The following is a 26,957-nucleotide window of genomic DNA, read 5'->3' as shown; positions in this document are numbered from 1 at the left end:
TCAGAGAGATACATGTGCTTTTTACCTCAATCAGAACACAGAATTTGCCTGTAGCAAATTACAATAAATATTACATTGCAAAAAAAATATAAACATCTGTAGCCTTTAAAGTATTCATTTAAATGAAGGGCCTCTAAATTGTGTTAAAACTGTGTTACTATCCTGAAGGTAGCATAGAGTTAATGACAATGGAATTTCCACAAAGTTTCAAGTTGATAAACGCATCCAGACACGCATATGGGAAAATAATCATCTCAGTTTGAGCCATAGGTTTGTCTAAATGTATAAGGGAGGCTCAAGTCACACTCACATTATTTACAAATGGAAACTAACTTTTTTTTTTTTAGGAATACCCGACTAATTTAATCTTCAAGGAAGAGGGGAGGAGAAAAGCAGGGAACTGCAGCTGGCTACTCCGGTAGTAGGTCATCTCCCAGCTCTTCATCAGCAAACTCGTCCTCTTCATTGCGCTTCTTAGCTGCAGTCTTTGGTCTCTCCATCGGAGCCCCCAGTGGATCCACGTAGGAGGCATCTACACACAGGGACATATGTGGTTACTATTCATTATTATATTGCACACATGGGACAAAGGTGTACTACACTCCCTGCAGATACTGTGTTCCACATTGACACCCACACTAGAACACCACTGTAAGTGAAAAGTACATGCTGTCGTAGCAGCACACTCAAAATATTGTAAGGGGAACACAACACCAATCCCCTGATGAGTAATGTTAGGAAAGAGAGGGTGAGTGACTTCATGACAAGTCTAGGTCCAAAAGGCTCCAGCTTCTAACCCCAAGCCTTAAGACAGCTGAACAGTTCATCAAATGGCTACCCGGATTATGCATTAACAATGCTGCTACTCGCTGTTTATTATCTATGCATAGTCACTTTACTCTTACCTACATGTACAAATTACCTTGACTAACCTGTACTCCAGCACATTGACTCGGTACCGGTACCCCCTGTATATAACCTCGTTATTGTTACTTTAGTTTATTTAGTAATTAATTGATTTGCTTATTTTCGTAAAACTGAATTGTTGGTTAAGGGCATGTAAGTAAGCATTTCACGCTAAGGTCTACACCTATTTTATTCGGCACATTTGATTTGAGCTGTGTTAGTGCTGATGAAGAGGTAGAGATGGTGGTCTATGGTCCACTGCCTATAGACAGTGGATGGTATACTGCTTCTCTCTATGGTCTGTTTAGTCCAGGCCTCTGTCATGCATCATTCCACTAGAGGGAGTCCTTTAGACACCTCAGAACAGATTGGAGAGAATGATGCACTGACTGAATCAAATACTTAATTTTCATTTCAACCACTTGATTTACTAAGTGCTTCGCTAAAGATGGATTTTTTTTAAACATCAATAAGTGTTGATTCACTTGATCCCTTTTTACTGCAGCGCTCTGCCCCACTTATTGCAGAACCATTGACCTACATTTATTTTTACTTTACAATTGTTTCTGCAGTTATCCCTAAGATCTTGAAAGGAGATCTTTCCGACAGATATTTACCATCCAATTTCCAAATTATTTTGCCTTTCCAAAGTTTTAGAATCCCTGGCCAACTCTCAGCTTTTAAAAACTTTTCACTCTATTCTTAATTGCTAGTAAAGCCCCACCTTATCTCAGCTTACTGGTCACCATAGCAGCACCCACCCGTAGCACAGGCTCCAGCAGGTATATTTCACTGGTCACCCCCAAAGCCACCTTTCCTTCCAGTTCTCTGCTGCCAATGACTGGAATGAATTGCAAAAATCACTGAAGCTGGAGACTCATATCTCCATCACTGACTTTAAGCACCAGCTGCCAGAGCAGCTCACAGATCACTGCACCTGTACATAGCCCATCTGTAAATAGCCCATCCAACTACCCCATCCCCGTACTGTTATTTTTTGCTCTTTTAAACCCCAGTATCTCTACTTGCACATTCATCTTCTGCACATCTATCACTCCAGTGTTTGATTGCTAAATTGTAATTATTTCACCACTGTGCCCACTAACCTCCCTTATCTTAGCTCATTTGTACACACTGTATATTGTGTTATTGACTGTATGTTTGTTTATTCCATGTGTAACTCTGTTGTTGTTTGTGTCGCACTTCTTTGCTTTATCTTGGCCAGGTCGTAGTTGTAAATTAGAACTTGTTCTCAACTGGCCTACCTGGTTAAATAAAGGTGAAAGAAATCACATCTAAAACAGTCTGGTTTTAGACCTGTAAACAGCACAGTTTTAGATGTGTTAAAATGGTTTAGATCATGAAAATGATATGTTAAAATGTGTAATATTCATCTGTATGCAGACGATACTGTTATGTATGACATTGGCCCAACTGTATACCAGGCATTGTTAGAGATGCAATCTGACTTTGCTGCCTTACAGAAAGCCCCGGTTGGTTAAAAACTTGTACTTAATGTGGGCAAGACTAAATATATGTTGTTCTCTCATAGTCGCAAAACATTTTCAGATGGAATACATATATATTTGTTGAATGGTTCTCCCGTCGATCGGGTTCCCGCCTACAAATATCTAGGCATTTGGATTGACAAGGATGTAACATTTAAAAAGCATACTGATGAGCTAGTTAAAAAGCATACTGATGAGCTAGTTAAAAAGCATACTGATGAGCTAGTTAAAAAGTTGAGCTAGTTAAAAAGCATACTGATGAGCTAGTTAAAAAGCATACTGATGAGCTAGTTAAAAGCATACTGATGAGCTAGTTAAAAAGCATACTGATGAGCTAGTTAAAAGCATACTGATGAGCTAGTTAAAAGCATACTGATGAGCTAGTTAAAAAGCATACTGATGAGCTAGTTAAAAAGCATACTGATGAGCTAGTTAAAAAGCATACTGATGAGCTAGTTAAAAAGCATACTGATGAGCTAGTTAAAAAGCATACTGATGAGCTAGTTAAAAAGCATACTGATGAGCTAGTTAAAAAGCATACTGATGAGCTAGTTAAAAAGCAAAGACTTCTTTAAAAATTTAAAAAAAGATCTTGCCTCTCCCTAAACAGCAAGAAGCAGATTGTACAGTCAACTTTCCTGCCAGTTCTTGACTATGGTGATACCATTTACCAGATTGCAGCAGCCACTACTCTTAAAGAACGACAGAATACACCGATTGTCACGTGTGTTTTTCTGTTGCTCATTAAAAAACGAGATTTCAGTCTTGGAGGTGTTTCCTGGCCGATTCCGCATTTGGTTAATGATGTTTGCACCCAATGAGACACTGTAGACACAGAAGCCTATTTCACTTCCTCAAAATAGCCAGAATGAATCTTAGAACTCAAGAAATCTATAATTTTTACATTTTTGCCAAGGATGTTTTAGTTGCACCATATTACATTCAACTAAAAAGGTGTTTGGTGCAGTATTTCTTAAGTTAAAAACATGTGCAACATGCGGTCGTCTTATGTAAACAAAGTCGGGGCTGCTGGGCCGGTCTGTCTCATTGTCTATACTATTGGATAGAGCGCAATCACCGCAGCTGTTCATCCCATATCAGTGGGTAAATTGACAATGTCAAATCAAAACTCAACCTTCATTTAACCATTGTGATGCATGGATGTTCCAAACTCCGTTTTAGACGAGACGGACTTCATGACCAAATTGATCCTATTCAACGTTATAGTACATTTTCACACTACAATAACTGTTTGACTCCTATTGATGCCACATAGGCCATTTTCAAAGGGATGAATTGCTTTTTAAAGTCAGTTGCTCTTTAAACCTTTGTATGCCATCTACCATCGTGCTATAGCACAGTTGACAGTTTTAATACGCTTCACTGCATTCTGTATCAAAAGGTTGGCTGGTCCTCATTAAAGTCCCGTAGATCACTTCACTATTCCCTGTTTTGTTTAAAAGGCTCAACAACACAAGCTTCCGACTTACCTAACTTCACTGTTGAAGTATGAAAACATGAGTTACTAAACTCGTTCACAGGGTTGGTTAACTCGAGGTTCCTCGGGTCTCCACCGAATTAGGTAAATCTGCCTTCAGTTTTAATGGCCCAGTTTTAACTCCCTGCGTCTTGATTCCCTGGTGCCGCTATGGTAATTTAGGAGTTCAATGTTGAATTTGTTACAGTTTTTTATGGGATGTTCGTGTAGATTTTTCTTCCTAAGGGCACCGTTGAAAATGAGACCCTGGTGTCAATGGGCTCCCCTGATGAAATAAAAGTGTAATAAAACATGATTTTCTCCACAAGGTGTTAAGATGGATCAGGGGCCTGAGATAGAGTTGTACAATTGAAGACAAAAAACCTACACTGAAAGTCTAAGCTGTTGAAAGTGGAGGGAGGGAGTATGTGTGTGTGTGTGTCTCACCTATGTCTCGCTGGCTGCTGGCCTCGTAGGGTTCGTTGGAGCCAGGCAGTGCCCTCATCTTGGCGCTCAGCCTCTCCCCCTTGGCGCTGGTGCCATGGCTGCTGTGTCCACTGTCTGAGAACAGACACAGGATTAACCTGCTTGTTTACTGTTGGGACCAGCCCCTTCATTGCCCTGTATCTGCATGGTTCACATTTAGCAGTGATTGTTTATCCCTCTCTAACAGAGGGTAACAACGAGAGGCTGGTTAATACCAAACACACTCCTCTGTGTGTGTTTGAGAGAAAGAAGGAGAGAGATAGGCAGAATGTGTGTGTGACAGCTCTAGGCTCAGATGTCAGGTCCGCATAGCAGTCCAGAAAAGTGGGGAACAGGCAAGAGACAACCACACTCCACCATGAACCACACTCCACCATGAACAAACCATGAAAACAGGAAGAGGCCCAATTCTGTTGTTCCTCAAATCCCAGCCTTCCCCAGGGCCAACTCCCTCAAAAATGCAGTGAGATTTCCAGTGGAAAAGCAATCACTTTTTTTGCCTCAAAACCGAAGAAAAAAATGTATTGCACATACCATGAGTGTCTAGCTATACGTTTCCCTGTCAAAGAGTCAGCTCTCGCCTTTTGGGCCGATCTGACCTCCCTGCACAAGAAGAGGGCAGCTTACACTCTAGATCAATGAGTGTAAGCATGGATTTGGAAGTATCTGTGAAATGCTTTTCAACCATACTGGATCCTCAGTGAGAGTAGTCATAAGTAGATGATGACTTTGCTGAAGTAACAACAACTCCAGTTTTTAAATAACAACCACTATGTAAACATTTTTCTGTAGTCAACAGGGTCAAAAGAGGGACAACTCTTATATGTGTATTCAAGGTTTTCACTCTTTGCAATGTGTTTAGTGCAACCATTCTCTGGAGGGGGTGAATTGCAGGAAGGAGTCATTCCTGGCCATACACTGCTAACAGAAGATTTCTGGGACACAGTGAATTGTAAAGCTAGACTGTAAGAGAGTTTAGTCATTTGACAATAGTATATTGAAATGGTGGCGTTTCTTTTTTCTAACAATGTAAAACCTCTCAAACAAACGTAATGTCACCCTTCATTGACAAATATGATTGATAGACAGCGTTCCATTCTGTAGTACAGTACATACCTCTCCCCTGGGCCAGCAGAGGACTGTGTTTAGGCTCAGAGTGAGAGACTGATCCAGAAGAAAGACGTGGAAAGAGAAAAAGGAAAGCATGCAATAAAAGAGTGACCAGAGAGGACAGGGATAGTTGAGGATCAAGTTAGAACAGCATAGTTAAAGAAAAAGACATTTAAAATGGCAAGAGGAGAGTAAAGAGTTGTCTGTGTTAAAAGCACACTGCGTTAAAAGCACACGTCTGTGTGATCTGCCTCAAACACATAATATAACACTGTCCTGCTCACCTGCTTTGATATCCACCTCTGAAGTGCCATAAGAGAATAAAGAGTAAATTAATTGTAAGACGAAGTGTGTGCAGACATTTGTACAGTAAATCAGTGGTTCCTAGGAACTCTCAGGAGTGTCGTGAAACGTTTCCTAATCTTCATTATTTTCAGAGCACTCGCTTATAAACGTGATCTGTGGAATGTTGTTACATTTGTATAATTTGAGGGGCCACATCACTGGATGCTGTTATTAAAGGGCTACATACAAATTAACCACCATGAGTAAGGATCTATGAAAAGTATGAAAATATTTCAAAGAAACCCTATTTAAATCTATAAAAAAACATTTGTCACCGAAAATAGATGATTTGCGGTATGCTTCCCACAGTTGTGTCAAGTTGGCTGGATGTCATTTGGGTGGTGGACCATTCTTGATACACATGGGAAACTGGTGAGGTTGAAAACCCAGCAGCGTTGCAGTTCTTTACACAAACTAGTGTGCCTGACACCTACTACCATAACCCATTCAAAGGCACTTCAATCTTTTGTCTTACCCATTCACCATCTGAATGGCACACAAACACAATCCATGTCTCAATTGCATTGAGGCTTAAAAATCCTTCTTTAACCTTTCTCCTCCCCTTCATCTACACTGATTGAAGTGGATTTAACAACTTACATTAATAAGGGATCACCTGATCAGTCTTTGTCATGGAAAGAGCAGGTGTTCATAATGTTTTGTACACTCAGCGTATGTGTGCATCAGAATTGTATAACCCATCAAGGTATGCCACGGTTCAAAAAAGGTTGGGAAACACTACACTACCTGAATGCTGATGGATGATTGCTGTGGCTATAGGTGGAGTTGTTTGAAGCAGCTGTACTATGGTACATAATTATTTCACCAAACATGTCAGCATGTATACTGGTCTGGATACTGTATAACTACGCCATTACTGTTAAAACATTAGCTGACAGAGCATATCAAGTCTAAGAAACTACATAATAGCCTGGGCATGGACACAAACTTCAGATATTCTTTGGGAGGAATAGTTTAATCCAAATAATTGTACTTGAAGGCAAACACTTAACTCTTAATGTGCTGATGACTACAACGGATATGATGCAATAATAGTTTTCCAATGGCCAAGGCAGAATCTTGTAGCAATGGAACAACTACTGGAATAAAAGTATTGGAACGGGACCCAGCTCTATTCTACAGAGAAGGCTCGTACCGCTGTCCTTCTTTGGCGGGTGGCGAACAGGGTCTGGAGTGCAGACTGTCGAGACACACATGGATAGCAGGGGAGGACAGAGAGATTATATAGGTTAACTGAATTTCAAAAGTTAGAAAGGGTTAGTATGAGAATAAAGGAACTCGGGTCAGAGATCTAATGGTGATGTATCTACAGGCTCGTACCGATGGCCTTAGGCGGGGTGTGCGGACAAGGTTTGGGGTGCCCACTGTCGAGACACACCCATGGACAGCCGTTAGGAGTAAAGATATGATAATGGTGAACTTAATTTCTATTACCATCTAAATAGAAGAAGTCAGAGACAGAGTGTGTTTAGGTGTATAGAGGTGTTCAGGGTCATCACTCACCACTGCTGGCGCTGCCCTCTCTCCGGGTGCCTCGAGCGCTGCCCTCCCTCGCCGACTTCACCCGCTAGAGAGGAGAGAGAAATGATGTCGGTTAAAATCCAATATCCACAAAAAACACAATACAGAGTACAGCACAGACAAAGTGATTTATCTAACTAGGTTGGTTTCTATGGTGTAAACTAAGACACTTGCAGGGAGCAAAACCAGCCAGAGACACTGGAGTTGATCTGTAATGATGATGTCAGCAAAGCCTGGAACAGTTAACAACAGAGTAGGAATTAGAGTCACTCCTTAGAAAGACGGTTCTGATCCAAGAACATCTCAGCACTGATTTAGGAGCAGATGTTTCTGATTCACAGAGAAGTCTGTATTCTCTGTCTGTTTTCCATAGGAAAGACACAATGAAGCCAACGCCTTCAGTGGCCTCAGATCGGTGCTGTTGTCACTGTCAGTAGCCTTAAACAAGAGAGTAGTGAGTAAATAGAGTACCTGTTCTCTGATCTCTTTCATCTTCTCCACCTTCTTCAGTTTGGTGGCGTAGTCCTGGACCTCTTTCATCCCCATGTCTGTGCACAGCCTCACCAGGAAACGCAGGCCTGGGAAAACAAAACACCCAAAGAGTCAGTATCAGTATATATATTTTTAAATAAACCATTACATTAGAGCAGTAATGCTGAGAGGACAAGAAGGGATCGGGTGGATTACATTCAACGTTTTCCGGGAATTTCCGATGGATGTCTTTGTAAGTCTCCAGGGCTTTCTGGTAGTTTCCTGAGGATGAAGGAACAAAGAGCAGCAATGTTCAGGTCATTGCACATGGAATAATTCATATCTCTTGTCATGACTCTCCTGTGAGGATCCAAAGAACAGGTTTACAATGGAACTGCCTTCCACCAGACCCCTCTCACCCACAGAGGGAAGGAGGGATTGGTGTGGGGGTTTGATGACACCTCACACCAATAGTAAATTGTATGCAGCAGACGACTCTTTTTGGTCTTCAGTAGTGGTGATTGGAATCGATCTTTGCTCCAGAGACATTTTGCCGCCCAAAAATTCTAACGTCCAAAAGTGAACACGGACAATATTTCTAACATTCAGATGTGGGGAATGATGAGAGATGGAATACGGGAAATTAATGTCTATTTTGTGATGTCATAAAAAATGGTATAAAAAAAGTGATAATGAAAATATTGTGACTTGAAGAGCTTTCACACTGTGTATGTCTGGTTTACATCCTTGACATTGTGTAAGAAATATCACGGATGAAGAGAATATTTTTGGTAAGATAGGAATGTGATTTTAGTTTTCTAACGAGATCATAGTTTTTGATAATACTTTGCCAGGTAAGTAGCCACGCCCGAGGGAGCTCAGAGAGTGTGTCCCTTTGTGCGAGAGTGTAAAGGATCAGTTAAGAATTAACATACCAGAAGGACTCAAGCTGCAGCTTAGGTTTCGACCCTGAAAATCAACACGTGGTGAAGACGACAAAGTAGCCTCTCTCACAATCAATGTTACGGCTGAGTAGCTATTCTAAGTACTGTATCTAAGAAAGTTAATTTAAGTAGAACCATCCTGTTACTCTCTTCAAAACATCAGAGTACACTGCTCCCATCACCCTACTGGGGATCATTGACATGGCAGATTAGCGGTCTTCAGAGGACCACTCTTCCAGGACGGGAGAAGGATCCTGTTAGTTCTGCCTAAGACTACAGGACAAGGCATTGAAGCCAGGGACAACTAAGAAGAAGGACCTCTTGTGGATAATCAGAGCCTTAAACTTGAACTCGGGAGAAGGCCCAACGGAACCCTTTTCACAAAGGCCTGGGTTCAACAGAGATACACGATGAAGAAAGACATTCAACACGTAAATACATTCATTATTGCTTACCCAAACGGGCAGTGGTTCGGGGCAAAGTATTAGGATTACTATGAGCATAGTTACAAGTGTATAAGTGTTGTCTCCCTTTCTTCTCTTTCCTCTTTTGATAAACAAGCAGTCATGTTGTCGTTAGTCCACTAGGGACCTGTTTTCATCGCATTAAGTTTCTAATCAATAACCTATACTGTGTGTGTGTGTGTCCTGCGTTATCATTTAGTTAGTTAGTAAATAAACAATTAAATCAATGTGTGGTATTGAATTATCAGTAAAGCTGGGGTTTGTGCAGATGCAAGGAGTATGCGACGTTCAGAATTATGAGACTGATATGAGGTAATGATTAATAAATGACTGTTATCGATAGATATCTTATATATCATCTAGAGTTTAATTTTGGGAGATGGTATCTCATTAAACAACTTCTTCCGTGGTGCCCCAAAATACTAATGAGTAAATTGTTACATGATTAATTGAATCGAGTAACAATTAAACATAGTTAGTTGAATCGATGCATAACAGTCATTAGATTAATATAAATCATGTCACGACACTATAAAAGGTGAGGACCAAATCATTTGGACAATAAAATCAATCAGTCATCATTAGCCAAAATTAAGGTGGATGATAAACTCACCACTTCTTCTGTAGCAGCTGGCCACCATAAGCTGCCATTTCACCTGAGTTGGCCTGAAACCACATGACAAGTTATCAATACTGCAGGGGCATGATACAACATAACCGTGTCCCTAGGCTATTGGGTGGAAGTGACGGAATAGAGGCTCAAAGAACAAAGGATATTACTTGTTACACACATTATGATGTAAAACTCAAGACTCATACATATTGATATTAATGTGAGATGAGGACTAGAGACTTACTGGATTAGTGTGGCTCTCTCAAAGTACTGGATGGCCTTCTCACAGAACTGAGTGTCAATGTAGTAGGCCCCCAGCCACTCAATAACGTCAATGTTGGAGGGGAAATATCTGAAGGACTGAACAAGGGACCACATTGAGAATGTTCAGATTTAGCACAAAGTCAACTTCTTTTTGGGACACAATGGCGCTGGCATGTATAGCGTCCATTTTACAAGCTCCTGCCCAATTATGCTTTTTGTATGTTCTTGCGCTGAAAACTTTTTTGGTACATAATGATTCAGCCATAGTTTCCAATGACCAAAAAGAGCTTCTGGACATCAGAACAGCGATCACTAACCTCGACTTGGATTAAGTGTTTTACTTCAATGACTCGACCGCATAGGACATACTACTCACCCGGGACCAGGCCCTAATCCCGACCCTCGGAAGAGGAAAAGACTACGATATAGAGTTACGTCAGGGCACCCTGATGAAACTATGGTGGTGAGTGAATAAACCGCCTCTTCTCTCTGTTCTATTGGCGAATGTACAACCACTGGAGAATAAACTAGACAAGCTCCATTTGAGACCATCCTATCAACGGGACCTGAAGAACTGTAATATCCTGTTTCACTGAGTCGTGGCTTAACGAGGACATGGTTAATATAAATGTAGCTGTTTTTCTATGAATCGTCAGGACAGAACCACAGTGTCTCGTAAAATCAGGGGCAGGGGTGTGTGTCTCTTTGTTAACAACATGTGGTGCCGGTCTCTAATGTTAAGGAAGTCTCGAGGTTCTGCTCGCCTGAGTTAGAATACCTCATAATAAACTGTAGACCATACTCTGTAACAAAATAGTTTTCATCTGGATTTTTCACAGCTGTCTACTTACCACAACAAACCGATGCTGGCACTAAGACTGCATGCAACGAGCTATATAGGGCGATAAGCCATCAAGAAAATGCTAATCCAGAGGCAGCGCTAGCGGCCTGTGATTTTCACGCAGATAAAAGTGAAATCCGTTTTGCCTCATGTCACCTGTGCAACTAGAGGACGGGGACAGACAAATAATAAACACTCTAGATCACCTTTATTCCACACAGAGATGCATACAATGCTCTCACTCACCCTCCATTTGGCTAATCTGACCATAACTCTGTCCTCCTGATTTCTGCTTACAAGCAAAACCTCAAATAGGAAGTACCAGTTACACGCTCATTTCGGAAGTGGTCCGATGAAGCGGATGCTAAACTACAGGACTGTTTTGCAAGCACAGACTGGAATATGTTCTGGGACTCCAATGGCATTGAGGAGTCCCCACAGTGACGTATGTATATATCCCAACCAGAAGCCATGGATTACAGGCAACATCCACAAGGAGCGGGACACTAATCCGGAGGCTTACAAGAAATCCCGCTACACCCCCCCGAAGAACCATCAAGCAGGCAAAGCGTCAATACCAGGGACCGGTTCAGGGAACAGAACTGCAAAATAAATACTTTTTTTTTTTCAAGGAACAGAAACAAAATCTGGAACAAAAGTGATCCATATGGTTCCGAAACAGATCTTATTTTAAAAGCATGGAAACCGGTTAATAAAATGTTACATTCCAGGCATTTTTTCTAGTCCCACACAAAAAAAAAACGCTTATGCAAAGCTCGCACTCTGTCACTCAAACATATTCCAGTGTCTGCCTGCAAGATGAAAATCTTTGCCAGTGTGTGCGTGCGTTTAGGCTACCTGCCCCTCCCCAATCCAGAGGATAGGCTACTGTACTGACGTTACAATCGTGATTCAGAAAATGGGAAGAGAGATTTTTTTATTAGGTAGAGAAGAATGAATTAACTTTTTCAATGCTAGTTAAAGGATACTAGATTATATGACTAGTTATCACGTTTCAAGTTGAATTTATTAACACCCTTGATTCGACTGAAGCACCAGTGCGTCAATCTAAGTAACATAAGAAAATCCATCAAAATCTGTCAGTTTAAACTAGAGGTATGTTTTTTGTTGTTGCATTGGACACGTCTCAATCTACCGCATCCGCCAATATTGCACTTCCGCATCTGCGGTGAAAGATGGCAGAGCTAGAGCGGTGTTTGTCAGACCATGAGACATCCCATCTGCGGTGAAAGGTGGCAGAGCTAGAGCGGTGTTTGTCAGAGTCCGAACGGTTTGACCTACAAACTATTATGTTTGGCCCCAGTTTGGCCTGCCATCCAGGACGTCTATACGTGCATGGCCACGCAGTCGTGGGTGAACAGGGAGTACAGGAGAGGGCTCAGAACGCACCCTTGTGGGGCCCCAGTGTTGAGGATCAGCGGGGTGGAGATGTTGTTACCTACCCACACCACCTGGGGGCGGTGTCTGTGTTCTTTTGCCCATCTTAATCTTTTATTTTTATTGGCCAGTCTGAGATGTGGCTTTTTCTTTGCAACTCTGCCTAGAAGGCCAGCATCCCGGAGTCGCCTCTTCACTGTTGACGTTGAGACTGGTGTTTTGCGGGTACTATTTAATGAAGCTGCCAGTTGAGGACTTGTGAGGCGTCTGTTTCTCAAACTAGACACTCTTGCGCTGTTCTGTGAAGGGAGTAGTACATAACGTTGCTGATAATGGGCCTATGTAGATATTCCATTTAAATAAAACAAATCAGCCATTTCCAGCTACAATAGTCATTTGTTTTCTATCTATTTCTGATCAATTTGATGTTATTTTAAAATGGACAAAGGTGTGCATTTCATTCAAAAACAAGAACATTTCTAAGTGATCCCAAACTTTTGAACGGTAGTTTATATGTACAGTACATAGCTACCTCAATTACCTTGTACTCCTGCACATTGACTCGGTACTGGTACTCCCTGTATATAGCCATGTAATTTTTACTCATTTTTATTTGTTATTCACTGTGTATTTATTCCCTGTGTCACTATTTATGCATCTTATTTTTAACTGCATTGTTGGAAATGGACCCATAAGTAAGCATTTCACTAATAGTCTACATCTGTTGCATATCAAGCACATAACAAATAAGACTTGATTTGCACTCTAACTTTGATTCAATACCATCTACTACTCACATCTACTAGTGTTTGAATCCATACAGTTAGATACATTAACACAACTGACAGAAACATAATGACACTAGGATTCTCTTGATAGATAGATCGGTGGTGTGTTGGGAATGACTGACCTCTTGGTAGTACTGGAACGCCTGAGACTTGTCTCCCTCACTGTCGTAGAGCTCTCCCAGTTTGGCCAACACCTGGGGGTCTGTGGGCGTCACAGTGATCAGTTGCATCAACCACTCTATGGCCTGGTGAGGATCCTCCAACATCTCAAAGCTGAGCTTCAGTCAAGGATCACACTTTCTAAGTTGTAGACATGTGCTCCTATAAGAACATTGTTTTTAGGCAAAGATTAATGACCCAGTATTCTGTGAGGATACAGGTTGGCTAGCTGCCACATGACCTGGGCGCTGTTCCTCAGGATGGCGTGGAGCTTCAGGAAACAGTCCAGAGACTCCTCCAGACGCCCCAGACGCTTATAGGTAAGACCTAAGGAAAAAGGACATACTGTGAGAATAGGAAGACTACTGTACATGATTAATAACAGCAGAGTAGACAGATCCCTGAGCTCCCAACAATGATCTTGCTGAATTAAGCTCTGACGGTTAAGTTTACCTAAATTATATAGGGCCTCAGTGCAGGACGAGTCGTTCCGGAGAGCCTCCTTGTAGAACTCTGCAGCCTTCTCATAGTCCTTCTTCACAAACACTGTGTTTCCCTTGTTGATGAGCGCCGCTGGGTTGTAGCGGTCAGCTGTCATGGCCAGGTCGGCATAGCGGTCAGCCTGGTCATAGTCTTTCTCCTGATGGGGTCACAGGTCATCGCACCAAGAGAGATACGCCATACAGTTCAATGAAGTATGCTAATGTGATTGAACAAAGGAGGATCTCCCTAATATGACTATATAATATCATTAAATCAGAAAGAGAGAGTCTTACCAGGAAGTAGAGGAAGGAGAGGTTAGTGGCTGCAGCACTCTTCACTCTGCTGTCTTTCTTCTCAAACGTCTTCAGAGTCTCCACAGCCTGTTGAAGGAACCCCATCACTTAGCATCATTATAACATGACACGCTCAAATAGTACACACACACACACACCTGACAAGGACATTACACATACAAATGAAAGAGCAGACCACATACCTCGAGCTTAAGAGCCATGCAGATGGAGAAAAGGAAAACAAACAAAATGGAGGGAGTGAAGAAGAGAAAAGCTGTGGTGAAAGTAAACCGCTGAATGGAGAATCTGATACATAGGTAGACAATATAGCAGAGATGTACACACATAATGGAGTGAAAAGGAAAAAAGACATACTTTCCCTCATGTGGTACAGGTGAAGACTGTTTAGACTCGGTGACACACTCACACCAACCTGGTTGAAGTCCCTCTGTCTCAGGTAGGTGATGGCTTTGTTGATTTCTAGGTCGTTGGCCAGTTCTACGTACTGGGAACTCTTCACCATGTCCACACACCTACAGAAACAACCACACAGTATTACCATTACTTGCCTTGGGGGACTCCAGCCCACATTTACCCTGTATCGCCCTCTGGTGTTCAGGTTTGGAAAAACACACCAGTCAAATCCGGCGGCGAACGTCGCCTCGATGGCTGGGGCGATGAGTTTGGCTGATGTCATGATGAATTTCTCAGCCAGGGCTTTACTGCAGTCAAGAGAACAGGTTCCAGCGGGCACAAACATGTACAGATGTGAAAACGCTGAACAGTGATGTTTTATAGAATGTACAGATAAGACAGTTACCGTTCTCTCTCCATCTGGTGAAGTTTGTCGTTCTTGATGGCTTCAATAACCAGGTTGGCATGGGTGTCATCCTGAAAACAAAACTAATGTGGGTGACTTGTGAAGCATAACATGCAGTAAGTGCTACTACAATAAAGCCTAAAACTTTCCATGTTCTGAAGAGTGCACATTGGAGTGTTCTGTTAAGGACTTCACTGTGCTGACTATGTTAAGTTTGACAACAGAATAGAGGTGCTCACGTTGGGTGGGATGTACTTGTCCTCCTCGTCGATCCCCAGAGGAACACAGATGAGCTTCTGAAAGGCCTTCTTCATCCTCTCTCGGTCTCCGATGGCGTAGTAACACAGGATCAGGTTAAAGCCTGTCTTAATATTGGGGCACTCGCTCATGATGTGTTCAAAGGAGGTGATGGCGTCAGAGTACTGGCCCATGCGGATGAAGACCACACCGATGTTCTGCATGATCTTGATCCTCATCTCCTTGTGGGAGTTGGAGATCTGGTCCAGGGCCATGCGGTACAACTTGATGGCCTTGGGGTAGTTTTTCTGCTTGAAGTGGATGTTGGCCATGTTCACTTTTAACCTTCCTGGAAAGAAAGTAAAACATTGTTTTACTGTCATTTCAGTGGCTAATCTAAAATATGACATCCTTCTCCCACCCACCTGCATTACTGAACATCTTGTTCTTTACGATGACCTGGTAAGTGTTCAGAGCCTCCGCGTACATGTCATTGTTGGCGTACTGAGTTGCCAAGTTAAACAAGACCTGGAAAAGAAAACCATATAAACTCAAATCACATCTGACCAACATTGACCTCAAAAGATAATGTCTGTCACAAGTAGGTGAGGTCCAAGTGATGTGGACAGAAGAGTATTTCTATTGACAGTTGTTATTGTTCTCACAGAGTATGTGAGGTCCAGGTTGATGTGGTCTGCATTGCCCGACTGCTCCCTCTGTCTCACCAGCGCTCTCTCCTTCCGCCCTGCCTCTTTGGCTCTATCAAGGGACTGTAATAACAATGGTAGAAAACACACAGTCAGAGGTAAAGCATCACACATCCTTAAGTGTGCGATGTCTGTAAGTTATTCAGTACAGATAAGAGGCAGGGGGAGACTGACCAACTGTAGGTCTCCAAGGCCATGTGCCAGGCAGCTCTCTTCTATCAGGTCGTTCACCTTCTTCTCCAGGATCTTCACCTTCTCATCCGGCCTGAAAACAAATCGTCCTAACCTTCATTATCCTACAGAATCATAGGAGAAACCCTGAGAATTGCATATTGAAATGAGGATAAGTAGCAGAAACAGAAACAAACTCTTACGTATCTTCACTTTTGCCCTCCAATGGAGGAGCCGGTCCTTTGGACTGACCCAGTGGGTCAAATGTAGACCCTGGGAATATCAGAAACATTTTTTGTAACAACCTGCAAATGAAAAGTTCTGTACTTGCTGTCTCATTTTAACAAGCAGCTTTTTTTCTGGATCAAAAAAGGGGCTTAGGTTGTGGGCATAGGAATGAGCACGGCTGGCAGTCAGCGAGGCTACATTTTAGAGGCCCTTATCTTGGTGCTGTGGAGACATTTTAGTATTTTTAAGACAATTTCTTACGGTTCTACAAATTTCTCCATTGAGCTGAGCATTTTTTGGGGAGTTTTAAAGCTAATTTCCTGCGATTCTACATATTCTGCTATGCAGCCGAGAGAAAATGTTGCAGTTTAAAAGCTAGTTTTCTGCAAATCTATGCAGGAAATCTATGCATTTTGCCATGGATAATGCTTTTATTTTACTTAAACATAACAAAATTAATACTGCTAAATTCATTGTTTTTGTAATTTTACATTCTCCCCAACTGTCTAGCTTTTATTTTGTCGATTCTTAGTTCTCAAAGATGTCAAGGCAAACGTGGCTACTTTGAAGAATCTAATATATATTTAGATTTGTTTAACACTTTTTTGGTTACTACATGATTCCATGTGTCATTTCACAGTTTTGATATCTTCACTATTATTCTACAATGTAGAAAATAGTACAAATAAAGAAAAACCTTTGAAAGAGTAGGTGTGTCCAAACTTTTGACTGGTACTGTATATACAGTTGAAGTCGGAAGTTTACATAAACTGAGATTAAATGTATTTGGCTAAGGTGTATCACAATTCCTGACATTTTATCCTAGTAAAAAGCTAGGATTACCACTTTATTTTAAGAATGTGAAATATCAGAATAATAGTAGAGAGTGGTTTATTTCAGCTTTTATTTCTTTCATCACATTCCCAGTGGGTCAGAAGTTTACATACACTCAAATAGTATTTGGTGGCACTGCCTTTATATTGTTTAACTTGGGTCAAATGTTTAGGGTAGTCTTCCACAAGCTTCCCACAATAAGTTGGGTGAATTTTGGCCCATTCCTCCTGACAGAGCTGGTGTAACTGAGTCAGGTTTGTAGGCCTCCTTGCTCGCACACACTTTTTCAGTTCTGCCCACAAATCTTCTCTAGGATTGAGGTCAGGGCTTTGTGATGGCCACTCCAATGACTTTACTTTCTTGTCCTTAAGCCATTTTGCCACAACATTGAAAGTATGCTTGTGGTCATTGTCCATTTGGAAGACCCAATCGCAACCAAGCATTAACTTCCTGATTGATGTTTTGAGATGTTGCTTCAATATATCCACATCATTTTCCTCCTCATGATGCCATCTATTTTAGGAAGTGCACCAGTCCCTCCTGCAGCAAAGCACCCCCACAACATGAGGCTGCCACCCCCGTGCTTCATAACGATGGTCATTATGGCCAAACAGTTCTATTTTTGTTTCATCAGACCAGAGGACATTTCTCCAAAAAAGTACGATCTTTGTCCCCATGTGCAGATGCAAAACCGTAGGCTGGCTTTTTTTATGGCGGTTTTGGAGCAGTGGCTTCCTCCTTCTTCCTGAGCGGCCTTTACGATTATGTCGATATAGGACTTGTTTTACTATGAATATACAGTAGGGCAAAAAAGTATTTAGTCAGCCACCAATTGTGCAAGTTCTCCCACTTAAAAAGATGAGAGAGGCCTGTAATTTGCATCATAGGTACACTTCAACTATGACAGACAAAATGAGAAAAAAAACAATCCAGAAAATCACATTGTTGGATTTTTAGTGAATTTATTTGCAAATTATGGTGGAAAATAAGTATTTGGTCAATAACAAAAGTTTATCTCAATACTTTGTTATATACCCTTTGTTGGCAATGACAGAGGTCAAACGTTTTCTGTAAGTCTTCACAAGGTTTTCACACACGGTTGCTGGTATTTTGGCCCATTCCTCCATGCAGATCTCCTCTAGAGCAGTGATGTTTTGGGGCTGTTGCTGGGAAACACGGACTTTCAACTCCCTCCAAAGATTTTCTATGGGGTTGAGATCTGGAGACTGGCTAGGCCACTCCAGGACATTGAACTGCTTCTTACGAAGCCACTCCTTCGTTGCCCGGGCGGTGTGTTTGGGATCATTGTCCTGTTGAAAGACCCAGCCACGTTTCATCTTCAATGCCCTTGCTGATGGAAGGAGGTTTTCACTCAAAATCTCACGATACATGGCCCCATTCAATTCTTTCCTTTACACGGATCAGTCGTCCTGGTCCCTTTGCAGAAAAACAGCCACAAAGCATGATGTTTCCACCCCCATGATTCATAGTAGGTATGGTGTTCTTTGGATGCAACTCAGCATTCTTTGCCCACCAAACACGACGAGTTGAGTTTTTACCAAAAAGTTATATTTTGGTTTCATCTGACCATATGACATTCTCCCAATCTTCTTCTGGATCATCCAAATGCTCTCTAGCAAACTTCAGACGGGCCTGGACATGTACTGTTTTATGCAGGGGGACACATCTGGCACTGCAGGATTTGAGTCCCTGGCGGCGTAGTGTGTTACTGATGGTAGGCTTTGTTACTTTGGTCCCAGCTCTCTGCAGGTCATTCACTAGGTCCCCCTAGATCTTGCGTGGAGCCCCAGATCGAGGGAGATTATCAGTGGTCTTGTATGTCTTCCATTACCTAATAATTGCTCCCACAGTTGATTTCTTCAAACCAAGCTGCTTACCTATTGCAGATTCAGTCTTCCCAGCCTGGTGCAGGTCTACAATTTTGTTTCTGGTGTCCTTTGACAGCTCTTTGGTCTTGGCCATAGTGGAGTTTGGAGTGTGACTGTTTGAGGTTGTGGACAGGTGTCTTTTATACTGATAACAAGTTCAAACAGGTGCCATTAATACAGGAAACGAGTCGAGGACAGAGGAGCCTCGACTCGTCTGTGAGCGCCAGAAATCTTGCTTGTTTGTAGGTGACCAAATACTTATTTTCCACCATAATTTGCAAATAAATTCATTTTAAAAAATCCTACAATGTGATTTTCTGGATTTCTTTTCTCTCATTTTGTCTGTCATAGTTGAAGTGTACCTATGATGAAAATTACAGGCCTCTCATCTTTTTAAGTGGGAGAACTTGCACAATTGGTGGCTGACTAAATACTTTTTTGCCCCACTGTAGATAATTTTGTACCAGTTTCCTCCAGCATCTTCACAAGGTCCTTTGCTGCTGTTCTGGGATTGATTTGCACTTTTCGCACCAAAGTACGTTCATCTCTAGGAGACAGAACACGTCTCCTTCCTGAGCGGTCTGACAGCTGCGTGGTCCCATGGTGTTTATACTTGCGTACTATTGTTTGTACAGATGAACATGGTACCTTCAGGCATGTGGAAATTGCTCCTAAGGATGAACCAGACTTATTTTTTTATTTTTTTTATTTCACCTTTATTTAACCAGGTAAGCAAGTTGAGAACAAGTTCTCATTTACAATTGCGACCTGGCCAAGATAAAGCAAAGCAGTTCGACACATACAACGACACAGAGTTACACATGGAGTAAAACAAACATACAGTCAATAATACCGTAAAAAAACCAAGTCTATATACAATGTGAGCAAATTAGGTGAGAAGGGAGGTAAAGGCAAAAAAGGCCATGGTGGCAAAGTAAATACAATATAGCAAGTAAAACACTGGAATGGTAGTTTTGCAATGGAAGAATGTGCAAAGTAGAAATAAAAATAATGGGGTGCAAAGGAGCAAAATAAATAAATAAATTAAATACAGTTGGGAAAGAGGTAGTTGTTTGGGCTAAATTATAGGTGGGCTATGTACAGGTGCAGTAATCTGTAAGATGCTCTGACAGTTGGTGCTTAAAGCTAGTGAGGGAGATAAGTGTTTCCAATTTAAGAGATTTTGTAGTTCGTTCCAGTCATTGGCAGCAGAGAACTGGAAGGAGAGGCGGCCAAAGAAATAATTGGTTTTGGGGGTGACTAGAGATATACCTGCTGGAGCGTGTGCTACAGGTGGGAGATGCTATGGTGACCAGCGAGCTGAGATAAGGGGGACTTTACCTAGCAGGGTCTTGTAGATGACATGGAGCCAGTGGGTTTGGCGACAGTATGAAGCGAGGGCCAGCCAACGAGAGCGTACAGGTCGCAATGGTGGGTAGTATATGGGGCTTTGGTGACAAAACGGATAGCACTGTGATAGACTGCATCCAATTTGTTGAGTAGGGTATTGGAGGCTATTTTGTAAATGACATCGCCAAAGTCGAGGATTGGTAGGATGGTCAATTTTACAAGGGTATGTTTGGTAGCATGTGTGAAGGATGCTTTGTTGCGAAATAGGAAGCCAATTCTAGATTTAACTTTGGATTGGAGATGTTTGATATGGGTCTGGAAGGAGAGTTTACAGTCTAACCAGACACCTAAGTATTTGTAGTTGTCCACGTATTCTAAGTCAGAGCCGTCCAGAGTAGTGATGTTGGACAGGCGGGTAGGTGCAGGTAGCGATCGGTTGAAGAGCATGCATTTAGTTTTACTTGTATTTAAGAGCAATTGGAGGCCACGGAAGGAGAGTTGTATGGCATTGAAGCTTGCCTGGAGGGTTGTTAACACAGTGTCCAAAGAAGGGCCGGAAGTATACAGAATGGTGTCGTCTGCGTAGAGGTGGATCAGAGACTCACCAGCAGCAAGAGCGACCTCATTGATGTATACAGAGAAGAGAGTCGGTCAAGAATTGAACCCTGTGGCACCCCCATAGAGACTGCCAGAGGTCCGGACAGCAGACCCTCCGATTTGACACACTGAACTCTATCAGAGAAGTAGTTGGTGAACCAGGAGAGGCAATCATTTGAGAAACCAAGGCTGTCGAGTCTGCCGATGAGGATGTGGTGGTTGACAGAGTCGAAAGCCTTGGCCAGATCAATGAATACGGCTGCACAGTAATGTTTCTTATCGATGGCGGTTAAGATATCGTTTAGGACCTTGAGCGTGGCTGAGGTGCACCCATGACCAGCTCTGAAACCAGATTGCATAGCAGAGAAGGTATGGTGAGATTCGAAATGGTCGGTAATCTGTTTGTTGACTTGGCTTTCGAAGACCTTAGAAAAGGCATGGTAGGATAGATATAGGTCTGTAGCAGTTTGGGTCAAGAGTGTCCCCCCCTTTGAAGAGGGGGATGACCGCAGCTGCTTTCCAATCTTTGGGAATCTCAGATGACACGAAAGAGAGGTTGAACAGGCTAGTAATAGGGGTGGCAACAATAGATAATTTTAGAAAGAAAGGGTCCAGATTGTCTAGCCCGGCTGATTTGTAGGGGTCCAGATTTTTCAGCTCTTTCAGAACTTCAGCTGAATGGATTTGGGAGAAGGAGAAATGGGGAAGGCTTGGGCGAGTTGCTGTTGGGGGTGCAGTGCTGTTGACCGGGGTAGGAGTTGCCAGGTGGAAAGCATGGCCAGCCGTAGAAAAATGCTTATTGAAATTCTCAATTATGGTGGATTTATCAGTGGTGACAGTGTTTCCTATCTTCAGTGCAGTGGGCAGCTGGGAGGAGGTGTTCTTATTCTCCATGGACTTTACAGTGTCCCAGAACTTTTTAGAGTTAGTGTTGCAGGAAGCAAATTTCTGCGTGAAAAAGCTAGCCTTGGCTTTTCTAACTGCCTGTGTATAACGGTTTCTAGCTTCCCTGAACAGCTGCATATCACGGGGGCTGTTCGATGCTAATGCAGAACGCCACAGGATGTTTTTGTGTTGGTTAAGGGCAGTCAGGTCTGGGGAGAACCAAGGGCTATATCTGTTCCTGGTTCTAATTTTCTTGAATGGGGCATGTTTATTTAAGATTGTTAGGAAGGCATTTAAAAAAAAAATCCAGGCATCCTCTACTGACGGGATGAGATCAATATCCTTCCAGGACACCCCGGCCAGGTCGATTAGAAAGGCCTGCTCGCTGAAGTGTTTCAGGGAGCGTTTTACAGTGATGAGTGGAGGTCGTTTGACCGCTGACCCATTACGGATGCAGGCAATGAGGCAGTGATCGCTGAGATCTTGGTTGAAGACAGCAGAGGTGTATTTAGAGGGGAAGTTGGTTAGGATGATATCTATGAGGGTGCCCGTGTTTAAGGCTTTGGGGGGGGTACCTGGTAGGTTCATTGATAATTTGTGTGAGATTGAGGGCATCAAGTTTAGATTGTAGGATGGCTGGGGTGTTAAGCATGTTCCAGTTTAGGTCGCCTAGCAGCACGAGCTCTGAAGATAGATGGGGGGACAATCAGTTCACATATGGTGTCCAGAGCACAGCTGGGGGCAGAGGGTGGTCTATAGCAGGCGGCAACGGTGAGAGACTTGTTTTTAGAGAGGTGGATTTTTAAAAGTACAAGTTCAAATTGTTTGGGTACAGACCTGGATAGTAGGACAGAACTCTGCAGGCTATCTTTGCAGTAGATTGCAACACCGCCCCCTTTGGCAGTTCTATCTTGTCTGAAAATGTTGTAGTTTGGAATTAAAATTTCTGAATTTTGGTGGTCTTCCTAAGCCAGGATTCAGACACAGCTAGAACATCCGGGTTGGCAGAGTGTGCTAAAGCAGTGAAAAGAACAAACTTAGGGAGGAGGCTTCTAATGTTAACATGCATGAAACCAAGGCTATTACGGTTACCGAAGTCGTCAAAGAGAGCGCCTGGGGAATAGGAGTGGAGCTAGGCACTGCAGGGCCTGGATTCACCTCTACATCGCCAGAGGAACATAGGAGGAGAAGAATAAGGGTACGGCTAAAAGCAATAAGAATTGGTCGTCTAGAACGTCTGGAACAGAGAGTAAAAGGAGGTTTCTGGGGGCGATAAAATAGCATCAAGGTATAATGTACAGACAAGGTATGGTAGGATGTGAATACAGTGGAGGTAAACCTAGGTATTGAGTGATGAAGAGAGAGATATTGTCTCTAGAAACATCATTGAAACCAGGAGATGTCATTGCATGTGTGGGTGGTGGAACTAATAAGTTGGATAAGGTATAGTGAGCAGGACTAGAGGCTCTACAGTGAAATAAGCCAATAAACACTAACCAGAACAGCAATGGACAAGACATATTGACATTAAGGAGAGGCATCCTTAGTCGAGTGATCAAAAGGGTCCAGGAGTGGAGAGGTTGGTTTGGGGGTCACGGCGATTTAGACAGCTAGCCAGGACATCGGTAGCAAGCTAGCATAGGATGGAGGTCTGTTGTTAGCCACCTCTTGCGTTCCGTCAGTAGATTAGTGGAGTTCCGTGTTGTAGAGGGGATTAGTCCAAATCACACAACAACAAAAAAATAAAAACAATAGATATAGTTATAGAGGCCCAAGAAGAAACATAATAATAATAAAAATAAATAAATTGTCCGATTGTCTATTCTGAGAGCAGCCGGTAAGACAGCTAACGGTTAGCAGGCCGCAGATGGGCATTCAGGTAACGTCGCGACGGAGGAGCCAGCCGGATCTCCTTCGGGTAGATAACGTCGGCAGTCCAGTTGTGAAGGCCCGGTGGGGCTCCGCGTAGGCAGTAAAACGGGTCCGGATAGGTGACTGCAGCCCAGGAGTGATTGACGGAGCTGGCTAGCTCCGGAGTAATTGATGTTTGCTCCGGAATCGACGAAAGCAGATAGACACACGGATAGCAGCCAGCTAGCTGTGAGATCCGGGAGTGAATGTCCAGAGAGCAGTTGAAATCCAGGGACATGGAGAGAAAAATCGGTCCGGTATGTTCCGTTCCGAGCCGCGCTGCGCCGTACAAAACTGGCGATAGATTTTCGAGTTAAAGGATAGCTGATGACCACAAACCGTGGTTAGCTGAATACTAACGAGTTGCCAGTAAAGAAGCTAACTAGCTTCTGATTAGCTTCTGGCTAGCTCCTGGCTAGCTTCTGGCTAGCTTCTTGGAGTTTCTGGCTAGCTTCTGGCTAGCTTCTTGGAGGATTGCAGATTTGATTGCAGATTTGAGGTAAATAATACGTATTTATACATATCAATTGGTGAGGCAGGTTGCAGGAGAGTGTATTGAAGATGAGTTGATGGAAAATAAAAATAAAATTTATGTGAAAAAAGTTGTAAATATATATATATACACGACACGACAAGACGAGGACAAAAGACGTCTGAACTGCTATGCCATCTCGGGCAAAAAAAAAAAAAAAAACTTGTGGAGGTCTACAATTTTTTTCTGAGGTATTGACTGATTTCTATTGATGTTCCCATGATGTCAAGAAAAGAGGCACTGAGTTTGAAGGTAGGCCTTGAAATTAATCCACAGGTACACCTCCAACTAACTCAAATGATGTCAATTAGCCTATCAGAAGCTTCTAAAGCCATGACATCATTTTCTGGAATTTTCCAAGCTGTTTAGAGGCACAGTCAACTTAAGTGTATGTAAACCTCTGACCCACTGGAATTGGAATTGTGATACAATAAGTTAAATAATCTGTCTGTAAACAATTGTTGGAAAAATGACTTGTGTCATGCACACAGTAGATGTCCTAACCGACTTAAACCGGCCAAAACTATAGTTTGTTAACAAGAAATTTGCGGAGTGGTTGAAAAACAAGTTTTAATGACTCCAACCTAAGTGTATGTAAACTTCCGACTTCAACTGTATAAAAACATTTACAATGTTTAGACTTAGTAGACTGAAAGAAATGTTTAGGCAGCTCGCCCAAGGATTACAATGGCAGAACAATTCCTGACAATCTCTGCATACTTCAGTCTATTGAGAGTGTATGAGACCACCACAACCCTCTCCCTCCCTCCTGCCCTCCCCAGTAAGCTCACCTCTGGTCATGGCTGAAGAGTAGCCTGCTGCTCTGACTGCAGTCATAGGCCTAGCTGCTCCATCCTGTCACAACAAATGACACCCACAGTTCAGCACATACATCAGATTTCCATGTTATTGAGCATAATCTTTCGCCACATAGTACTGGCTAAGAATCCAATAGGACAACTAGAGAATCTGATCAGTATTGATGCTCTCACCTGTACAGCTCCAGTCATGGGTCTGCCCATAGATGAGGCCATGGGCATCCTAGACTGCAAGTCACAGCATTTTAATTCACACATTTTTTAAAACATCAATGAGGTCTTGAACAGATAAAACACCATCAACTGATTCAGTCAATACTATATTATCATATATATTTTTTAGACAAGGGTTCTATTCTCCTCTCTTGAAAATGTTCACATAACTTGCTACCAAGTATGCCATGGCTGCTTTCTCACCTTCAGAAGCCTGCTCTCACAGCCAAAACTGCTCTCTACCTGAGTGTCAAATATCAAACATGCTCAAATGCAATACTCTAAGCTATATCTTCTGAATTATCATTGGCTATATGCCTCCTCTTCACTCTGAACAATTTGTTTGCATCTCATACATAGAACAACAGTAACACTTCAAGCAGTTCCTTCTCAACCCTACTTTATAGCCTACACATCATTGAAACATTGATTTACAATCAACATGTAACAAGTAAACCAAATCTTACACAATCCATAGACTTACTCCAAAAGAGGTCCCCAAAGCCCGTCCTCCAATGGCAGTGCCAGGAAACTTGGCAGTCATCTTAGAAAATTAACACAAAGAATGTATAACTCGATTCAGTTGTCATTAGCACATTGCTTTAATTATGCCATATCTTGACTAACTGTCAAGACACTGTTATAACACTTACGGGGGGCCTTCTCCCATGGCTTGTCCTGACTGCTTGCTGAAAACCAGCATCATTGTCAAGCTCCTGTTACACACAAGACATGAATTCAACAATACTATAAATAATCACAAATTCAGTATGAAACAAAAGTGAAGATGAGGTAGTACTCTAATTCAAAAGAAAACACTAGGCTTGCTATAGCTACCTCTGAATCAAATGTTGGATTGTAGTCGTTGTAGCCAGAGTACAGGTCATCCTCCTCAGCAGCAAGATGTACATGTTCCATCTCCTCTGCGATTCTGTTAGGCCCAGGAGGACAACAACACAGGTTTTTAGATTTGATGAATTGCATCAAGGCACACCTTGAGTGTCTTGCTACTGCTATAGTACGCATGAGCATAGACAGAGAGACATTAGCTACAAAGAATCCGAATGTCATTGACTTACAAAGCAAACTAGCTAGCCTAGCTAGCTACATGTTGGGCAGTTCATTAGCATTACATTAGCAAAAAACAAATAAATAGCATTACATTAGCTAATATAACTAGCTAAGCTGCTAGCTCATTAACACTAACGTTAGCTACAAAAAAGTAAAATTACGAATAAATACTGACTACTTACACTTCTATGGAATGGAGTAGATGCGGTCTTCTCTAACTAGATAATATATTGATAATATATTGCTCGGACAGTAGTCATTTTTGAGTGTTCCGATCCCACAATGCAAAGCTATATGGGCGGTATTGAATTGGTTTTGAAGCCTCGATTGGTTTGAATGTACGTCAATCATAAAAGGGTTTGGTTTTGCGCAATACAATTGGATAAGGGCGCCCAATTCCGTTGCTAGGATACAGTACGTGAGGAAGCTGCGACACCCGTTTCATACAACAACAAAAAATAAAATGTTCTCATCTTAGAATGTAAAAAGTAACGTTATAGCTAAACAAGACCATCACCACATGATTAATAAAATAATGCAAATCTGTGAATGTACATTTTCATATGATTAATTTTCTTCGCTCGTTTTTTATTTGGGGGCAC

At 42.2% G+C, this 26,957-nt stretch overlaps 1 protein-coding gene across 11 annotated transcripts; it reads right to left on the bottom strand.

Moving 5' to 3' along the window:
• Positions 1–26,899, bottom strand: ift88 (intraflagellar transport 88 homolog). Of its 11 annotated transcripts, XR_010462159.1 has the most exons (29): positions 26,538–26,899; positions 26,122–26,215; positions 25,938–26,000; positions 25,769–25,828; positions 25,246–25,299; positions 25,045–25,108; positions 16,231–16,300; positions 16,031–16,121; positions 15,815–15,919; positions 15,575–15,677; positions 15,152–15,498; positions 14,913–14,983; positions 14,728–14,814; positions 14,520–14,625; positions 14,093–14,179; positions 13,770–13,956; positions 13,535–13,643; positions 13,280–13,430; positions 10,111–10,226; positions 9,867–9,919; positions 8,062–8,127; positions 7,846–7,952; positions 7,357–7,420; positions 7,174–7,217; positions 6,989–7,033; positions 5,772–5,789; positions 5,494–5,541; positions 4,339–4,452; positions 444–532 (listed from the first exon to the last, which is right to left on the bottom strand). XR_010462159.1 is itself a non-coding variant. In XM_029638821.2 (28 exons), exons 2-28 carry the CDS (start codon positions 26,200–26,202, stop codon positions 411–413), a joined length of 2,589 nt encoding a protein of 862 aa, XP_029494681.1. In that variant the 5' UTR covers positions 26,203–26,215; positions 26,538–26,899; the 3' UTR covers positions 1–410. The 11 variants fall into 11 exon arrangements, 8 of the variants coding, with proteins under 8 accessions (XP_029494681.1, XP_064870386.1, XP_029494711.1 ...); XM_029638821.2 differs by lacking the exon at positions 7,174–7,217 and having other exon boundaries at positions 1–532; XM_065014314.1 differs by lacking the exon at positions 7,174–7,217 and having other exon boundaries at positions 1–532; positions 14,526–14,625.
• Positions 26,900–26,957: the final 58 nt, after the last annotated feature.

This window comes from Oncorhynchus nerka, linkage group LG3 (genome assembly GCF_034236695.1).
Source record: "Oncorhynchus nerka isolate Pitt River linkage group LG3, Oner_Uvic_2.0, whole genome shotgun sequence".
Taxonomy (NCBI): Eukaryota; Metazoa; Chordata; class Actinopteri; order Salmoniformes; family Salmonidae; genus Oncorhynchus; species Oncorhynchus nerka.
This window is presented reverse-complemented; position numbering and strand designations above follow the sequence as displayed.